Source organism: Miniopterus natalensis, chromosome 1 (assembly GCF_054644295.1).
Source record: "Miniopterus natalensis isolate mMinNat1 chromosome 1, mMinNat1.hap1, whole genome shotgun sequence".
Lineage (NCBI taxonomy): Eukaryota > Metazoa > Chordata > Mammalia > Chiroptera > Miniopteridae > Miniopterus > Miniopterus natalensis.
In genome coordinates this window covers 52,582,744-52,601,994 of record NC_142081.1, presented here as the reverse complement: position 1 = coordinate 52,601,994, position 19,251 = coordinate 52,582,744, and the positions used below count along the sequence as shown (strand labels likewise).

General features: G+C 49.5%; 1 protein-coding gene across 2 annotated transcripts; it reads right to left on the bottom strand.

Annotated features, from left to right (window-relative positions):
• Window positions 1-376: 376 nt before the first annotated feature.
• HDC (histidine decarboxylase) lies at window positions 377-18,578 on the bottom strand. 2 transcript variants are annotated; one of them, XM_016210161.2, is made up of 12 exons: window positions 18,551-18,578; window positions 15,946-16,118; window positions 12,072-12,185; window positions 11,067-11,189; window positions 8,685-8,819; window positions 8,301-8,444; window positions 7,765-7,831; window positions 6,742-6,904; window positions 6,561-6,651; window positions 2,845-2,943; window positions 1,374-1,475; window positions 377-1,239 (listed from the first exon to the last, which is right to left on the bottom strand). In XM_016210161.2, the coding sequence occupies exons 1-12, from the start codon at window positions 18,576-18,578 to the stop codon at window positions 457-459; spliced, it is 2,022 nt and encodes a 673-aa protein (XP_016065647.2). In that variant the 3' UTR covers window positions 377-456. The 2 variants fall into 2 exon arrangements, with proteins under 2 accessions (XP_016065647.2, XP_087670756.1); XM_087814630.1 differs by lacking the exon at window positions 2,845-2,943.
• Between the last annotated feature and the right edge of the window lie 673 nt (window positions 18,579-19,251).

The window sequence follows — 19,251 nt, the reverse complement described above, 5'->3', positions numbered from 1 at the left end:
CAGGCTCATCTTTTTCACAAACTCAAATCCTCAGTAACCTAAAAAAGCAGAATCCACAAGCACATGCATTTAGGCTCCAGGATATGCTCTGGTTAATTAATCAATATTTCAGTGGTCAATCAAGTCACACAGGATATGCTTTATTTCAGAGACAAGCACAATTTATTTCTACATTACATTTCATATCACAAGCTGAACCACAGAAGCTGCCTGTCAGTTCACCACCCTGGGCCCTTTTTCTCTACCCAGGCTGCTCGAGCCTCTGGACCATGCTCACCTAAACTCTCCATTTGTATCCTTTTATGAGACCTAAACCCCTAGGAGGATCTGATACAAAATTATGGGCTCTCCCCCAAGAAAAATGCACATACACATAAGCACACAAATTCAGCATACAATTCCGAGGGGCTCAGAGACTCCCTGAAACACGCCCGTGGACTCGGCGAAGGGCCCGGGCTAAACCATCGCCTGCAGGGGGCAGCAGGGCAGCTGCAGCCCACACTGAGAGCTGCACTCGGGAAAGCTGGGGACGCTGTAGAACTTGATTAGTTTTTTGAAGGCACTTTTCTTCAGCATCATCATCTCCTCTGGAAACCTAGAGAAGACTTTAGCCCTGGAGCAGCCCCCGCTCTTCGCAGAGCCGTCTGCGGGCAGCGGCTTCTGGGCGCTCACGGGCACGCTGTTGCAGCTGAGGGAACGCACGGCCCTCTTCTTACTCCGCACCGAGAGATAGCTGAACAGGAAGGAGGACAGCTTGTGCTTGGCGACAGCCGGGGCCTCTTCTGAAAAGCAGTCATCAGGTGGGTCCAGCAGGGATTCAAGGTGGCGGCTGTCTTCCCTCCTCCCAGAGCCGGCTCCCGCACGCTCAGGCTGCTTGACCTGGGCGAGGATCATCCTCTGAGGATCATCGCTGGGGATCCTTGGGGCCTGGGCTAGGTCACCCTCTGCCCCGCTGACGCACTGCAGGGACACTCCACTGCTCAGGGCCCTGCAGCCCCTGGCTTGGGGGATGAGGTCCCCGACCTGAGGGCTAGGCTGGGAAGTACAGTGCTGGCTCAGGATGAGAGTCGCAGCGTCGCGAATGACGTTCCAGTCTCTCAGGATATCGTCCCTGGTGGTGAACTGGGATGTCACGGTGAAGCGGATGATCAGCTTGTCCTGGACAGTGGCCGGGATGAGAAAGAGACGGCCGGCCTTAGCTATTTCCTTCAGCACACTCTCCGTGAGACAGTTGGGACCCTGTTTGAACGATAAAGGGAAGTGCAGTCTGTACCACGCCCCTGTAAGCATCCCCAGAAGCCCAGAATTTTCGTTTCCAAAATGCTAAGCGATCACCGAATAGCATCATTCACAGCCGCGGGAGAAGGCGTTACCTTCAGACGGAAAACCACCAGGCCAAGGTGCCTCTTGGCGGGGATTTCAAAGAAAGGGTCACTTCTGACCAGAGATTCAAAATATTTAGCCATTTCAGTCCCCTAGAATTGTAAATATAGAGAGAACTGAGATTAGTAGTCAGGCAAGGGACACGCTCGCATAAACTGTCACACTGCTACACGGGGTTAAGCCAGGAAACCTTTGAGCAGTTGAGACCCGAATGGCTTCTGCCGAATTTTCTCCCCTGTTTGATTTTGCTCATAGTCCAAGCTGGAAAACCTCCAGCAGCTCCCTAGTCCTTGTCATTTCAGATCTACCTCCAGAAATCATGTCTCAGGGCCTTCTTTCAACTCACCCCCAGAACCAGAAGGCCTGTATTCTGTGATCGAGGCAATCTGGCCTCATCCCCTGGCTTCGCCGCTTCTTGCCCCACCAAGGGGGCAAGTGAGGGCCGAAAGCGAGGCCATGCTCTGCGCTCCCAGCAGGTGCCTGGTGAGGACTACAGCTTGTTTCTACTGAACATAAAGGTATCATCTTTCCCTTGCCTCTCAAACCTTTCACCTCACATGCCCTGTGTGCACCCCCCTTTTTCTCCCAGCATTCCACAAAGAACACATTTTACAGATCATCTCTGTGTACACTGCAGAGAGGCTTTGCAAACCTGTTACGTTTGCAAACCTGATACAGAGTTTCTGCAGGGGATGAAGGAAAACTTCTGGAAACTGATAGTAGTGACGGTTGCACACATTGTTAGTTCACTTAATGCCACTTCATTGTAAACTTAAAAATGGCTAAACTGTAAATTTTGTTATGTATATTTTTACCACAATAAAAAAACTTTTCAGCTTTGTATCATATTAATCTTTCACTGAAATTCAGTCATTTTAAAAACTTTCCTATATTATTTTTATCAAAGAATATTGACTAAACAAGAACAGGACTTGCCTTTTCTTTCAATTCTTAAAATTTCTTTAAGCCTCCAAAAGGAACTCAATCCAATATTTACTAAGTAATTACTATCACCTGGTTCTCACACCTGCTGCTCCCTTTCAAGAGAAGGCAAGGGATTCAGCTAATCCTGTCTTTGACGATGAGGAAACAAATTGCTCCAAACTTCACCCAGAACCCTCTTCTCTCTCCACTGCATGGTCTCTGTAAACCGTCTCCAATCACTGCCCCAGGAACTTTTTTTCATGTTCAAATCCTAAGGATCTCTCTCAGGGAAAGCACCTTACTCAATATTTTCTAGCAGTTTTCTGTGTCATCTCCTGCTCTGTGTCCCTCTCGCTAACAAAGAGGTGGCCGCCCTGAAGAGTCAGCTCCCAGGAGCACATGAGCAGTTCCGGACACCTGAGCCTAGCACCCGGGTCCCTGGGGCAGGTCTGCAAAACAGAAACCAGCCTTCCTCCCCACGGGGACACGCAGCAAGCCCAGGCTCAGCCCACAGCCCTCGCACAAACTGTTACGTACGTGTCTGATGTGCTCTTGCAGGTTCTTCACCCCGAAGGCCCGAATCACAAACCAGAGCTTAATAGAGCGAAACCTCCGGCTCAGAGGGATCTGCCAGTGCTAAAAGGGAGGAGCACAGAGCCCGTTAGAGACCAGGGTGCCTGCCTGGGCCTCATCGTCCTCGCCTGCCCAGCCCTCCAGGGATGGTCGGTGTCGCCAGAACTCAGAAGCTGTTGCTACGGAGCAGCCCAGGAGAGTCACCCAACGGCTGATCCATCATGTGGCCAAGTCCCTGGTGAAGGTGACCAGTGAGCCCTTGTCCATGAGCAGGACAAGTGGAAACCAAGTCCATGACCCTAAACGAAGAAGACTCTTTATATTTAAGTGCAGCTTTACACATTTCAACTGAGGCTGAAACTCAAGATAAGGGCAATATTTTTTTTTTCCTAAAAGAACCTCAGTTCTCTGAATAGCAGAAAATAAACTTCTATGTCTATTCTCCACCCCCACCCCAAACTGTAAAGTACAGTGGTGGAGAGCTCAGAGGCTGGCGCCCGCAGACCTAGGTTTCTCCTCCAGCTCCACCACATCAGGCTGTGACCTTGAGCAGTGCCACTCCACTGTCCTTGTGAGACAGAAAAGGGACAGCACCCCCCCAGGGAAGTGGTTCGAGGAAAACGGATACAAAGAGCTTCACAGGAAGTTGTCAGTCAGTGTGGCTATTTATACAATTAAAATGTGAGCTACAAATCACAGTAGTATTTCTGCCGAGCACCAAGATGGTCATTAGTTAATCTCACTTCCTTCTCCTCACTTTTCCCTGTGACATTCCTGTGCCCTCGGGAGTCATCGCTCCAGCTTTCAGATCTCAAATGAGAATCTGCATTTCGGCCTCTGTTAGACTAAATTTGACCTTTTTTTCTGGTGACTAAATTCAACAGAGTTCAAAGTTCAAGGTTGCAGGCACCATAGATTTGAAAAATTTCAAAGCGATATCTAACCGATTTCTCAGATCTGAAAGAGCAAAGGGTGTGGAAAATATTCACAGTTATTCTGATAGGCAACGTGGTTTCTAGTGACCTCTTCCTCAAATGTCAGGAAGCTTCTACCACAATTTCTGTTGACAGGAAATAAATATTAACCCCCACTGGATATTTATCTACTCATCCACAGGATTGCCAAATCCTCAGAAACACGCTCACCTTCATCTTTTACCCCAGCGCCCTGCCCCAGGCACAGTTGGGACATGACCCTTTTGTTGAGACAGTGTTTCTCCCACAACAAGGACTAAGCCTTTGCTTTCCAAGCACAAGTGCTGAAGACCAGCTTGGAAACTTCTATTTACCAGCAGAGGGCATCAAAACCCAGACATGGAACAAAATCCCTGGTAAGAGGGAAGGCGTTAACTCCACCACTTTTTAGATGAATAATGAATGTCTGACAGAGGCCTTCTCCTAAAAACATTGTTTTCCAGGTGGCTATAAATTAGCTGCTTAGCCCTAGCCAGTTTGCTCAGTGGTTAGAGCATCAGCCCATGGGTTGAAGGGTCCCGGGTTCGATGCCAGCCAAGGGCACATACAGGCTCGATCCCTGTGGGCGCATGTGGGAGGCAACCAATTGATGTGCCTCTCACATCGATGTTTCTCTCTCTCTCTCCCCCTTCCACTGTCTCTGAAAAGCAATGGAAAAAATATCCTCAGGTGGGGGTGAAAAAACATTTAGCTACTTTATTTCACCAGCAAATTAAAGGAGAGGAGGAGATTATTTTAATTTTGATTTCCTCACACTCTGTCCATATCCCCAGCTATTCCTTTTGTCACTATTCCAAAACCAACCCATGCTGACCCAGCTGGGTGGTTCCACCTAATACTTCCTTTTGGACAGTAAATTTGGACTTACAAAGGGTGACATGGCTCTTCTTTAACTCAAGGCATTCCCAAACCTCCTCTGTGTGCTTTCAAAATTCGCAGGTCTCCTCTGCCGAGGGCAAGACAATGCCCCATTCACTATGGGGGAGGGAGAGGGCGCATCCCTGATGTCAGAGAACCTAGCCCTGATTTGGGGTGGCTCCAGGGCCCCAGGGATGAAGTCCCTAAATCTTCTCTCCCAGGATGCTGTGGGCTTCTATTCAGAGCTGCAGCCACGTGGGTGAAAAAGAGCTTGGGGCACAGGTCAGAGCAGTAGGGAAGAACCCCAGGCTCTCAAGCAACAGCTTTAGTTTTCTAGGAGTTTCTTTGTAGACTTGAAAATTAAATCCATGGGATTAGAGGTGACTGAAGAAAAAGCATAAGGCAGCACTTTCTAGATGTAGAAATATGAACAGTAAGGTTCCAGACTCACAGATGCAGAGAACAGACTGATGGTTGCCAGAGGGGAGGGGGTTTGGGGGGATGGGTGTAAAAGGTGAAGGTATTAAGAAGTACAAATGAGCCCAGCAGGGAGTGGCTCAGCTGTTTAGCATCAACCTAGGATCCAGGAGATCGAGGTTCAATTCCTGGTCAGGGCACATGCCCGGGTTGCAGGCTCAATGCCCAGCAGGGGGCATGCAGAAGGAGGCTGACCAATGACTCTCTCATCACTGATGTTTCTATATCTCTCCCTCTCCCTTCCTCTCTCTGAAATCAATAAAGATGATGATAGATGATAGATAGATAGATGATGATAGATGATAGATAGATATAGATAGATAGATAGATAGATAGATAGATAGATAGATAGATAGATAGATAGATAGATAATGATAGATAGATAGATAGATAGATAGATAGATAGATAGATAGATAGATGATAGATAGATAGATGATAGATTTTTTTTTAAGTACAAATTGGTAGTTACAAAATAGTCATGGAGATGTAAGGCACAGCATAGAAAATATAGTCAATAATATTGTGATAACTATGTATGGTGCCAAATGGGTAATGGAAATATTGGGGGAACATTTGGTAAAGTAGATGATTGTCTAATTAGTGTGCTGTACACCTGAAACTAATACAAAATAATATTGAATGTAAAGAAATAAGTCAAGGTCCACTAAGTTTCCCAAAGGCCACTGCTGTCTTCCCTTAGCCATGACAAGCAATTTATTTGTTCACATCTCTGCCTGCCCTACAATTACAGGAAGGGCTCATCTTCAAACTGGGGAGTAAATCTGAAAGACCTGTTCCCCCAAGAGATGGTACAGGCTGAGAACATGGGCAGGTTGGAGAGACTGAGATGCAGCTGGTGGAGACACCGGGAATGTCTAGAGGCATCCAGAAACTCAGGAAGCATGGCCATGGCCCCACCCCACAGCGGAGCCTCCCACAGTTTCTCTACAGGGACAAAAACATAACAGTGCTTTAAGCAAGGAGCCCCTTTCCCTACTCAAGGAAATTCTCCACCCTACCCTGCTGCTGGGTAGCAGGCAAACAAGGTTATCCAGGACAGAGGAAGAAGAGAATTGGTCCATTTATGGTAAGGAGACTTTCTGGGAATAAAGATAAATTTTAAAATGCCACAAATATTTAGGAGACATGCAGACAAAGGTTGGTCTCATTTTTAGGGTTTTTAAAGTGCTCTGGGTTTCATCCCGGGCACAGTTTGAAACCAAAGGTATGCAGTATTGATATTACGGGGTGGACTCCCAATGTGCCACTTTCTGACAAAGCTGACCTACAGGAGACGCTGGGGGGAGGGGGTCACGTGCAGTCCAGCTTCCATTCCAGAGGCCCCCCCGCTGCTCGCTCTGGCCACTCACCATGAAGTCGGTGGCTGCGCCCGAGTTGGCATGCCTGAGGTAGATGGGGTTCACGCTGAAGGTCTGCTGCAGCTGGTACTTGTTCTTGACCCTGTGGGTTTCCCAGTGGGCATCAGCGGCCGAGGCCTCTCCAGAGGCAGCAAGGCTTTCCCGAGGGCGGGAGCTGGGCCGCCACACTCACCAGAAGCCGGTGCAGTCAAAGTGCACCATCATCCACTTGGAAGGGTTAAAGGTGAAGGAGTCGGCATACTCGACGCCCTTCAGAAAGCCCCGGAACTCGGGGCACAGGAAGGCGGTGCCCGCGTAGGCAGCATCGATGTGGAGCCACAGCCCTTCCCTGGCACCTGAAGAGGCAAACAGCATCTGGCTGGGAGCTGGGACTGGGGGTAAAAGGGGGTTGCCACCAGCCAGCTAAAAGGCGTCTCTTATCCGGCCCAGCTGGCTGGTGGGCTACAGGAGAAGAGCTGGGAAAGGCCGGCCTGCTCTGGCGGCATGGGACGCAAAGGCACGTGGCGATGAGAGGGAGTTTCGGTGTGAGGAGTGGGCAGAATGAGGCCCCGCCACCTCCCAAAGGGAAAGCCCACAGAGCCCCACCCTGGCCTTTTCCCCTCACTAACCAGCGGTCAACACCCTGTGGGCCTCATCCTAGAGCTTTCCGACACAGAAACCAACTTCCACTGGCCTGGAGAGCAATGTTAATGCATCTAACAGAAGCATTAGAGAGGGGATGTCCCTCTTTCCGAGCTGGGTTCTTCTAGGAGATTTAAACACTCACGCTGGGAGGTTTTTCCTGTCTTGATCTCCCCCCATGGCTTTGCCTATCCTATACTTTTCATTTTTTTTAGCCTAGACTGGAAGATATTTCTCTATGCCTCATCCTCTCTGTGCTTTGGGAGGCAGCCTGCTTTAAGCAGATTTTGACATACAAGTGAGAGGGTGAGAAGCCTGAGGCTCTCCCACCACTGCCTCCTAGGACAAGACAAAAGGGACAGCAGCTCTAATCCTTGGTCATGCCTCTGGGAAAAGCAGTGAGCTGGCTGTCTAGAGGAAGATATCTGTGATCTTTGGCGGCTCTTCCCACACACTCTCTCTGCAATGATGATGGAGGGGCAAGATAATTCGACGGAGCTGGTTTCAGGTTCTTGCTCTAGGGAATATTCTAGAATTTATTACTTGTCTTCCCAGCCAGACAGGGCAGACTTACATATGGGACCCAGCTCTGACAGGCAGTCAAACGCACAGACTCCGGTGGTCCCCAGGGTTGCACAGACCTGGAGGAAAACACAGGAAGTTAACGTGGGAAGGTGGGCTCTTGTGACACATTTGGCCTGAAAGAAAATTTAGTCACAGATGTTATCTACCCTGCCCTTCCTGCTGGAACAGTGTGTATCTCACACTATATTTTGCCATGACCCACAGTAAGAAATACATGTTATAGGGTAATCTAGTGCATATATGCATGTGTATTTGAAATAAAATTTTCACAAAACATTATATACTCTGGTTACAGGAATGCACTCTGAGATTTTCTATTCTATGTCTTTTCTTTTTAATGCTAGTTTTGACCCCCAAAATTTATTTCCTCACACTCCAGTGAATAACAACTTATAAATTGTAAAACATTGCACTTGAAAGCCTTTTTACTTTTGTTTACAGCATGTTACTTACCTGAATTCTGCCACAATTCCTTCCTCACCTCCAGATTCTACCATCCTAAGCTTAGAACACATTCTGACTTACAAAGACAGGCACCAAGCCTCGCTCCTTGTCTTCCTCGATGGCTTTCTGGAGAGCTTCCCCTCGGAGTGAGAAGTTGTCATCCACAGGCAGAAACTTCATCTTCACAAGAGAAATCAAACCAGCCTTTTCCACCGAGGAGTGAGCCTGGCAGGACCATGGAAACCCGTTAGCAGAGTCATCCTGGGAGGAGCACTCCCCAGAAACTGCTGCAGCCAGACTAAGAGAGTCAAATATAGCATTTGACATTTGTCTGTCCCTAACGTCCCTGGGGACAATCTCACAGGCCGGAGCTTCCCTAAGCCCCAGTATATGCATGTCTAGAAGAAAATGGCCCCAAGACTATAACTCCAGAAGCCAAGGAATGGCCTATGGTGGGCAACTCACCTGGTCAGAAGCATAGGCAATGAGCCGCGCGTTCAGGGAGGACTCGTCGGCCCCGGGCTCAGATGCTTTCATTTCCAGGATTTTGTTCTTTCTTGCTGCCAGCAAGGCGATCAAGGTGGACTCACTAACTGTGCTCTGTAGTGGAAGAAGGATCGCCAGTGGCAGCCTCTCCCTGTGTTCTCTCCAGTGTCCCCCAGGCTCTTCACAGGTGTGTGTGTGTGTGTGTGTGTGTGTGTGTGTGTGAATAGCTATTCCTTAAAAAGCACACATCTCCTGACTAAGCTCATGTCTATTCTGCATTCTCCATTCACAGCACCCTAAGCAATCCTGAGGCACCTCTCTCTAACTTTCCAGGGAAGCAATGAAAGCAAATTTTCACCTAAAACCAGCATCTTTATTAGCGAGGCCACAGAGACCAAAAAGAAAATGTTTAGCCCCTGCTAGATACAAGTTTGCCTATACATATGTTTGTTCCCCATGTAAAAAAAAAAAAAAAAAAAATGCTTAAAAGAAAGCACTCCCAATTTATTAGGTATGGAAACAGAGTTTCTTTCCACAGGGATATCTCAAAGAGGGACCCTGGCCTTTGAGAGAGACTGATGACTTTGGCCTCGGTTTTGTTGCCAGTGGCTCTTGGGACCTTGATCTAATACTTTCCCTCTGGAAGACTTTTTTCATTTATAAAATGGAGCATGTCCCTCTAACTGCCTCTGGGTTGAGAGTCGTGATCATCCCAATGAGCGGTGGATAGGACTTTGCTCTGGTTATGGCTCTGGGCCTCCTGGGGGCACCTCAGCAGCCTCACAGAATCGTCAGTTTCTCATCACTCATCCGCTCAGTCTTCAGTGTCGTTGCTTCTTGAAATCTTCAGGAGACCCACAGCTGATAGCTCGCTGCTGAAAAGCCCGGCAGACAGTGTCACGGGAGTGGTATGACCATATCCCCCTAGATAGTCAGTGGCTGGAAATTACTCCGCAGCAAGGAAGCCAGCAGAGCAGTAACAATAATACCACCTACCTCTGCACAGCAATTTATAATTTACAAAACATTCTGTCATCCCATTGGCACCTCATAAAACCTCTCTGAGATTCTTGTGATCCTGGTCTATAGATGAAGATAATGATGCTCAGAGCGATTACAGGACTTAAGCCAAGTTCACGCGGCTGATGGATACAGGGTAAAATGGGATCAGGCAAGCTCTTCTTTCACTTACCAGCTGTGTGACCCGGGGCAAGTTTTTAACCTCTCTGAGCTTCAGGGCTCTTATCTCAAAACTTGAGGAATGATGATATTTACCTATAGGTTTCTTGAGACGAATGGAGGAAAAGCAAGATCACGTACAGCAGACATTTAGCATGTTCTCCCAGATATACTATCTGAAGTTTTAACTACTTGCTACAACCCAGAACGTCCACGACGTACAATAATTTGTCTTTCTTGCGAGGTTCACATTTTAATCCTGGTGCAAGGTTGAAGTGAGAGAGGGAGTCACTTAGCTAACAAGTGGACCCTTCAAACTTTCCGGTTCTCATCTCAGGGCAGCGTGGATATTTTTATTTCATAGGAGAATTCTTTAAATCCTCATACCCACTCTGTGAGTGTGAGGTGTGAGGGAAATGATGTTATCCTATTTACAGATTATAAAACTAAGAAAAGTACACATTATAATAGAATTCAAGAATTTGGAGGTCTTCAAAGTTCTCAGAACCATGCCCTCACGAATGTCAAGGGTTTATAGATGCAAAAGCACCTGGCAATGGGCGTGGTCTCTGGCTGGCACCCAGAAAGCTCCACTATGCTGTATTACTCTTGACAAAAAAAAAGAGAGAGAGAGAGAGAAATATTCGAAGAACCATCATTTGATAGATATACAAAAGACAGGCTTGTAGGATAAGATAATTTGATGTATGCTGTTCATTTCTCTCACTGCCGAGGATCTCCTGGACCTAGAAGGGATGGGAAGGAGTCTCTACTTGCTACTCTTTGCCGTTTACCATAAGGTGTAAAATGGGACAAGAAAAGGGAGTTGTCAGGTTACAAACTAAGAACCTGAATCCAGTCATACCGGAAATGTGATGATGCCTTGTCTTTTTCATCTTTTTCAAGGAAAGGAAAAAGAAAGAGTGGAATCAGTGGCAGCAGCTATGAACGAAGTGGAAGCTGAGATGCCAGTGGCGGCAATGGTGGGGTGTGGCCCCGGTGGAGGTGGTGACTTAGCCAGGTGACAGCGATGACGGTAATGGCAATGGTGGTGGCAGGGATGGTGGGGGTGTGAGTGACATGTGGAGACTCCTGGGGAACAGGAGAACCGCCCAGGCAAGGGTCTGGCTTATCTATCTCTACTTATTCCCTGTGCTAGCGGAGCTTTGATAATGGAGGCACCTGCAAGACGCCTCCCCCGTGGCCGCCGGGGTGGTGGTGCAGGAAGTGCTCTGGGAGTCCCAGCATTTTCGCCAGCCAGTCCATGACGTTCATCTCCAGCTCCGTGCACACAGGGCTGGAAGCCTGGAAGAGGGAAAGCAACCTCATCTGGACAGCCCCAGGGCACCAAGGTGTGCCCACCAGCCCCAGAAATACACCTGCCTCTGCCCTAGTATTCCTCTGGAGAAGGGGCCAATGTCAGGCCCTGTGCCCCAGCCCCACCCCATCCTCTGCCAAACCAAAAAGAGAAAAGAACGTGGGGCTTTGGATTCATGCCACCCTCGATGAGGTGGAGTCCCCTGGGACCCCGAGCCGTAGAAATGATTGCTTCCCCAAGTCCCTTAAATACCCAGCTGAGAGGCATTCCAAAGGCCAAGGGGAAGTTTTTGGACTAAGAAAGCAAGCACTCCTTCCTGGAAAAAGCAACTCTCCTCCCCTCGGGTCCCTCCACCCCACCCACGCACCCACGCACATCCTGTAACCGGGTTCAGGCTTAAAACATAAAGCTGTTCCAGGAGGCGTGTGGCATAATTTAAGGCTGATTGGTGCTTAAGGGCTTAGTGAGGGAAGCCTTAGGCACTTCCTGAAACCCTCACAGACAAGAGCACAAGGGAAGTTGTTCCCACAGGCACCAAACTGTTTAGTTAGGGTCACAAACTGTGGCAATAAGCAGATCTCAGTCCAAATCTCATCTCTTGTCTCTTTGAGCTTGTGGTCAGGGCAAGATAAGTTACTTAAGCCTCAATTTCTTCACTTCCAAAATGGGGCCAATACTCACGATTCCATGGGGTTAAAGGATAAGATGAGATAACTTATGTAAAGCTTAAGTTCAAAAAATGTAGCCATTGTTAATATTTAACCTGGAACCCTGTTCAGAGACCAGGATAAAATAAGTGTGTCCCGGGATGTCACTTCCTGCTGTGTTCCCCACTGCCGCTGGTTACAGACACAGCCGTTGCTACTCACCCAGGTGAATCCCAAGCAGTTGATGGCATCAGCCAGCATGTCTCCCAGCAGTGATGGCCAAGAGGTGAGGGCTGGGTAGTAGGCATGCATGTGGGGGCTCTGCCAATGCACCACCTGGGGACAGAGCATGTACACAGGTGACACCAGGAGGCATGAGAGGGAGGCTTTCCTCCTCCAGAGACCCTCCCTGGCAAGGGGAAGCACCCAGTCTAGAGATGGGCTGACATTTTGAAGGCAGCCAAATGAATGACACAACTCCATAAAAATAAGGCATATTCATGGTGTTCCTGCCATCCACATTTCTCATACTCTAAGCTAGTTCTTCGGTGGAGCATCTGCACATATGCAAAGACCAGAAGGGAGTATGTGAAATGAAAATTTCTATAGTAATTAGAGTTGGGGATTCTGGGTGATGTTGCCATTAGTCTCCAATGCTCATCTCCCATGCCACCCCTGCCCAGTAATAAAAAGAAGGGGAGACTATTGGGAACAGCAGGTTGCTTGCAGGCTGCATTCTTTGCGTTATGGATCTCTGAGCTCCCTGGCCATGCAGCTTCTGCAGAGGGTCAGTGTGAATGGATTCAAAGCTGTCCTTAGCTTCCCAGTGAGGATGGAGAGAAGAGAGAAGAAGGCAGGAGAAGTGCCAACCCATGGGCATGGGCCCATGCCTCCAGGCTAACCCCTGAGCCCACAATCAGATTAATCAGATGTTAGGAGGAGCCAGGTAGACAGGAAGGACCCTTAAAACAGATCTCTGAAGCATCCTCAGGGACTCATCGGCCTCACTGATGATATAATCTGGCTTTATCTCACTTCTCCACAAACACACCCTGTTCATTTGTGCATTCCTGTCTTTGAGTAATGCTGTGTCCCCTGACAGGAAGGCACTTCCCATACAGACCTGACCCTCCAAAACCTGTTAATTCTTAGAAAGCCACTAAATATTCATTTCCTCCACAAACCCTTCCCCAGCTCCCTAGCCCCTTTGATCCCTTCTGGGAGCCCATGGAATACTCTCATTCTACTAGAGAACTCATCATAATGACATCTTAGTATGGTATCGAGTTATTTAGGCTGCACAAATTCCTTTTACCCCTCAAGAGCTAGGACAGTGTCCTGGACAGCGTGTATGGTAGAAGGAGCTTAAGGTTTAAAGTCAAGGACACGGGTTCCAGTCCTACCTCTGCCCCTAACCAGCTGTGTCACTTTGTCTATTTACTGTGAAGCTAATGAACCTAAACTACAAGGTCCCCTGTTTGTATGGGTCTCTTTTGAGCTCTATCCTTAATTTTATTTTCTTAAAGGGGATCTTAAAATTTGTGTAGGATTCAGACCCCATAAAACCAGGATCTTCCCCTATACCTCTCTCAACCTCAGTTTCTCATCAAAAACTAAATCCTGTCTCCCGGAGTTGCTGTATAAATTGCCCTGGAGGAAATGTGTCAAATGTAAAGCGCTAATGTTAATGATAATCACCCGGTGATGGACATGTCACTACCCTGACTTGACTCTTAGGTGATCAGACCTCTTCCTCAGAGTTTCACCGGGCAGAGGGCATCGCAGGGGACATCTTCCACTCTCCATGATTTATCTTATTTAATTCTCGCAGCACCCCTATGAGGTAGGTTCTACCGTTATCCCTGTTTTACAGATGAGAATTGGGGCTGGCAGAGAGAGGCAGCATTCCCGTGATCACACACCCCTCGGAGGGGCAGCACCCACACAAACACCCAGTGCTGCCGACTACAGAGCCAAGCGCCTAAGCAGGATGGCATCCTGCCTTCTCCCCCCGCTGCTGCTCTCTCATCAGGAGTAGGTGAGGTTTGCCCTGGCTGGTGTGGCTGAGTTGGTTGGGTGTCGTCTAGTGCACTGAAAGGTTGCTAGTTCAATTCCTGGCCTGGGCACATGCCCAGGTTCTCCCCCCCTCTCTCTCCCTCTTAACCTCCTTCCCCTTCCTTCTCTCTCTAAAAATCAATAAAACTATTTTTTAAAAAGAGAGCAGATGAAGTTTTTTTTAACCAGGATTGGAATTAAAGCAAAATGATGGTTTTCCTTCTCTTTCTGCCTAGGAGGTGACCAGGAGAGAAAAACTAATCCAGTTGTCAGAGTTGTCAGTGAGGTGCTGGCCAAAATGAGAAAGGAAAGGGCCAGCAGCTTTCAGGCCGTCTCTGAGAGGCTGGCACAGCCTATGAGATGAGATGAAAGATTGGGCTTCATTATCGACGTGCTTAGCGACATTATTTTGGAAACCCAGAGAAGGGCTTCTACTTCCTGATCCTATCAAGGGGCAATTGTGTGTTCTTGTCAGATAAACACAATAAGATAAGCCAGAGGAACCTTTATCAAAACAGACAGACCTCTGGGTCCAGAAAAGAGCCTCTTTGACCAGCAACTGCTGGAATTCCTCTCAATCGAATGAATCAGCTTATTTCCGCCTCTTCTGACAGTTGCTTTCACATCACTACCAAATTACAGTTGGTCCCTCAGCAGATGACATTTTTCAGAACGAAATCCAGGAGATAATCTTATCGGGGAGCTAGCCTCCTTGGTAAAGCGTTACTGATACAAAATTTTTTGAAAGATGCTTGTGAAACAGGGTGGTCAGAGAGAAATAAGTATTTGGCTTGCCACAAACTTGCCATCCCTTTCTGAGTCTGAACAATTTCTCACCCCTGCCTCCAAGCACACTTCTTGTCACACCTAAGTCCAGAGCTCTTTAGGGGTAATGGAAGCAGACCTCCAGTCGGCCTCGGGAAGAGCAGCTGGACATGTGCTGTTTGGAACATCAAGGCCCCAAGCAGGGGGAGTGAGCAGACAGCCTGGTGTTGGGGCGCAGCTCAAAGAGTGGCGCCTGGTGTGTGGGCTCAGTCTAAGGCACTCGGTCACTCACTATCAGAGATATTGGCGTAGGAGAAACGGCAGAGCCTTTGGAGTAAGACTGGCCAAGGTTAAAATCCTGGATTTGTCAGGCACACATTTTGTGGCTTTGGGAAGACAGTGAGCTTTTTTGAGCCTCAGTTTACTCACATGTAAAACAGGGATTCTAGGGTCACTATCAGATAAAACAGGCTGGCCAGTTATGCAGCAGGTACAGTGCCTGGCACGTGGCATGGAGCTTAGTAAAAGGCAGCCCTTCCGTGGGAGGAGGGCTGGTGCACTTTCAGCATGAAGGCCTTGGCACAGCTCCTCACTCCTGGTGGCAAGGGCATCATCACGGCCCATGGCCGCGGGCCTCAGCTCCAGCCCTGTGCACCCCCCAGCTTCTGTCTATCCCCCGGTCCCTGGCTGTCACCAGGTTGAGCCCTTTGACTCTGGGAGTATGGCTGATTCAGGGAAAGCCCCTTCCTGCTCCTGAAAAGCAGGTCAATCACAAGACACCCCCCGCCCCCCCTTGATAAGAAAGGACACGGTTGACACCTCTTGGAGGAGAAAGGAGGGGACAGATGGGACTCACTCAGCCTCCCAGGTGCCCAACCTGACCGTCGGGGTGCCCTCAGGGGATGTGTTCTCAGTGTCCTTCTTTCTCTTTGGCATGTCTCAGAATTCTGTGAAAGAGTCCCTGGTTCTGCCAGCTGGTGCTTCGGGGACGATCCCCAGCCTCCTCCCTCCATCTTCTCTCCTCAAACCCAATTTTCACTTCTCCCCGCATTCCGTTAGACCTCACACTTCCGTCCAGCTAGGCCCTGGGATGCAGTCCTTCTTCTCTCTAGCTCAGAAACCCAATTTCAGTCAGCGTCCTGGCCTTCCACGTGCCCAGAAGTTGGGCTTGGATGTTGGCCAAGTAGCTGAAGGGTCATCCCAGGCCTCTCTCGTGCCTACCGCCCACCCCCTATACCCCAAAATCCAGAGCCACTCTGTGGTGACCGTATCTCACCCCAGGCATGATGATTCGCTCAATGTCCCCGAAGATGCTGTCCCAGCTGTCGGGCTCCTCAGGCGCGCTCTCGGGCAGCTGGGCTCGCAGGTAGCCTGGCCGCACGTCTGGGGTCACCCTCCGCTCCCGCACGGTGCTCAGGTACTGGCAGATGTAATCCACCATCTGCTTTCCTACAAGGGAGGCAGAGGAACCAGCCTCATGTCCCCTGATTGGGCCTGGCCCATGAGTGCCTGTGCCCCTCACGTCTGGGCTAAAAAACTTGGTGAAGAAGATGGGTTCATGGGTGGGCGGGGGTCTGATCCCCGGCAGAGGCCTTGTGTTCAGAAGAAAAAGCAAGTGAGGGAGTGAATGAGTGATGGAGGGAATGTATGAGTGAACAAATGAACAAGAGAGGAAATCTCCAAAGCACAAAACTGCAGGGCCAGCGTAAAACATGTCCTTCCCCCCCCCCCCCCCCATCCACATCAGCCTCGATCATCTCTCCCACCTTTCTTCTGTCCTCAAAAAGAGGACACCTGTGAATACACGGCCTCAGCTTCAGGGGAAACTCTGCGGCCCTTTCCCCCAGATACTGGCACACAGGCTCCCCCAGGCGCTCGCGCACACACCGCTCTCTGTTAGCACCGGCGGCAAGTTCCCATGCCGGGCTCTGGTGAAAGGTGAAAACTCTCTCCACCACTCCCATTGGGCCCGTAATTCCTCATGTTTTTTACACCCATAAACTTCTTTAAGAATCGGATTAAAACTATAGGCCGACATACACGCAAAATTTAGTCTGTAATTTCTGAGGTCCATGGAATCCCTCAAGCACCACCGTAGGCCCCAGCTAAGAACCCTGCCCTAGCCTGAAGCCTTGTCCTAATCACTTTATCTCCCTCCCGGGGCCTCCACAGCACACCTTTTAGATGCTCAAAAAAGGAAAGACAAAAAGATACCAGATGAATGAACAAGTGACTAAGGAAGAAAGGTAGCCAGGTTCAAACATTCTGAAGCTACTGCAAATTGTTTATTCTCTCTTTCCTTTCAGTGCTCCAGGAGACAGCATCCATCTGAGTCTCTCCCTCTGAGTCTATCTCCATCTCTCTCTCCACCTCCCTGTCTGTGTCTGTGTCTGTGTCTGTCTGTGTCTGTGTCTGTCTGTCTGTGTCTGTGTCTATGTCTGTCTGTGCCTATGTCTGTCTGTCTGTGTCCGTCTGTGTCTGTGTGCTCCCCTCTCTGTCTCGCTCAGATCTATAATGCCTCCTTGGTACTCCTTAGGCTCCTTATCCCCATGCAAAAAAATAAAATAAAATAGAGAAAAGGAGAGGGAACCTGAGACTCTTCTTATGAGCAGGACCAGCCTCAGACAAAAGTGTGAATGAGACAAAAAGATTTCATGCCCGTCTCTCTTCGCCTTGCTCTCCTTCAACCCTCCCACAGCCCAGGGCTTCTGGGGACCGCAGCAGGGCCCGGCCAGAGGTCTGAGAGCCCTACACCCAGCCCCTTGCTTGTCCGGGGACACTATGAAATGCATCTGTGTTGCACTCCCAGGAGAAATGTCCACAGCTGCAGAAACTGCTCCTCAGCTCAAAGTGCCTTCAGAAAGCAATGGTAGAAGCTAATGCGCACTGAAGTCTGAGGGCTGATAGCCACTGAGTGAGTTACGCCTGGCGGAGGAGAGGGAAAACTTGGATTTTTAACACAGCAAAGGAATTTCAGGTGATGCAACCGGATAGTAAGATGAAAACATAGAAACTTACAGGGAGAGGAACTCTAAGCAACTACCTCCTGCCCCTCCAAGGAGAGCCAGGCCTGAACCCAGGATAGCCATTTGGTTTTGCCCAGCACACAGGCTTGATACACAGTAGCTGCTCACTAAATAGCTACAGGATGTATGACTAAAAGAAAGAGCACTGCTGATAGGCTCACACATAAAACAACGAATATAAAGAAAGAAAAGAAAGAAAGAAAGAAAGAAAGAAAGAAAGAAAGAAAGAAAGAAAGAAAGAAAGAAAGAGAGAGAGAGAGAGAGAGAGAGAGAGAGAGAGAGAGAGAGAGAGAGAGAAAGGAAAAGAAAGGAAAGAAAGAAAGAAAGAAAGAAAGAAAGAGAGAGAGAGAGAGAGAGAGAGAGAGAGAGAGAGAGAGAGAAAGAAAGAAAGAAAGAAAGAAAGAAAGAAAGAAAGAAAGAAAGAAAGAAAGAAAGAAAGAAAGAAAGAAAGAAAGAAAGAAAGAAAGAAAGAAAGAAAGAAAGAAAAAGATTTTTCAGTGCCTACAGAACACTTAGGGAATTTTTTCTCTATTTCAGATATGAGTAATCGATCCCCCTTTTGCCATTTAGTGGATCAGGAATCCAAATCTTCTGTTTTGTGGGAAAGAAGAAAAGCAAAGCATGTCAGGGTGGAGTGGACGTCTACGAGAGCGGGGATGTGAGAGGGGAGACGAAGGAGGGGTGGAGAAAAGTTTCAAAGTCTGATCCCACGTTCCCTTCTCAGAAAAAATTTGCGGCAGCCGGCTCTCAGAAGGCAGTTCTAACTCCCAGTCAAATGACACCCCAAAATCTAAGGACCCACAACCAACAGCAGTTCCTGCGGCTGGGCAGAGGGCCCGGGAGGCCAGGGCTCACCTCTCTCCCTGTACTCCTGGGGCTCCATGGCCTCGTCAGTCTGGGGCTGCTCCTCGCGGGCAGGCAGGGGTCCCAGGGGCGCTCCCGGCAGCCGGAGGGGCCCTATTTGAAGGGTTCTCCTGGCGTCGGCCTTGGCTCCGCCCTTCAAAAGCCCTCCCTCTAGGCTGAATTACCCCCCTCCTCCCTCCTTCCGCGGTGCCGCGACGGCGTGCGGTGGGGAGATGCGGGAGGCTTGGGGCGCCGAGCAGCCCGAGCCTGCGGGCGGCCGCGGGCAGGCAGGGACGAGCCTCGGCTCCCTCCGCCGGAGCCGGACCGGCCGCCGCCCCGCCGAGCCCGCAGCCCGCAGCCCGCAGCCCCGCCGAGCCGAGCCGAGCCGAGCCGAGCCGAGCCCAGGGTGCGCGGGCCGAGGGCACCGACTGGGAGCGCGACCCCCGCCGCCGCCCCGGGGGCGGGAGGAGGCGCGAGGTGGGGCGGGCGGAGGGTAGCAGCCCCCACGGGGAGGTTTTTATTGCTACAGAGCACTTGCTGCTGTGAAGGGACCGACCGGGAAGCACGGATGCGCAATCCAGAGTCACCGCTTTTAGCACTTGAGGGGTGGGATGTGTGAGTGTGTGTGAGTGTGTGTGTGTGAGTGTGAGTGTGTGTGAGTGTGTGTGAGTGTGTGTGTGTGAGTGTGTGTGAGTGTGTGTGAGTGTGTGTGT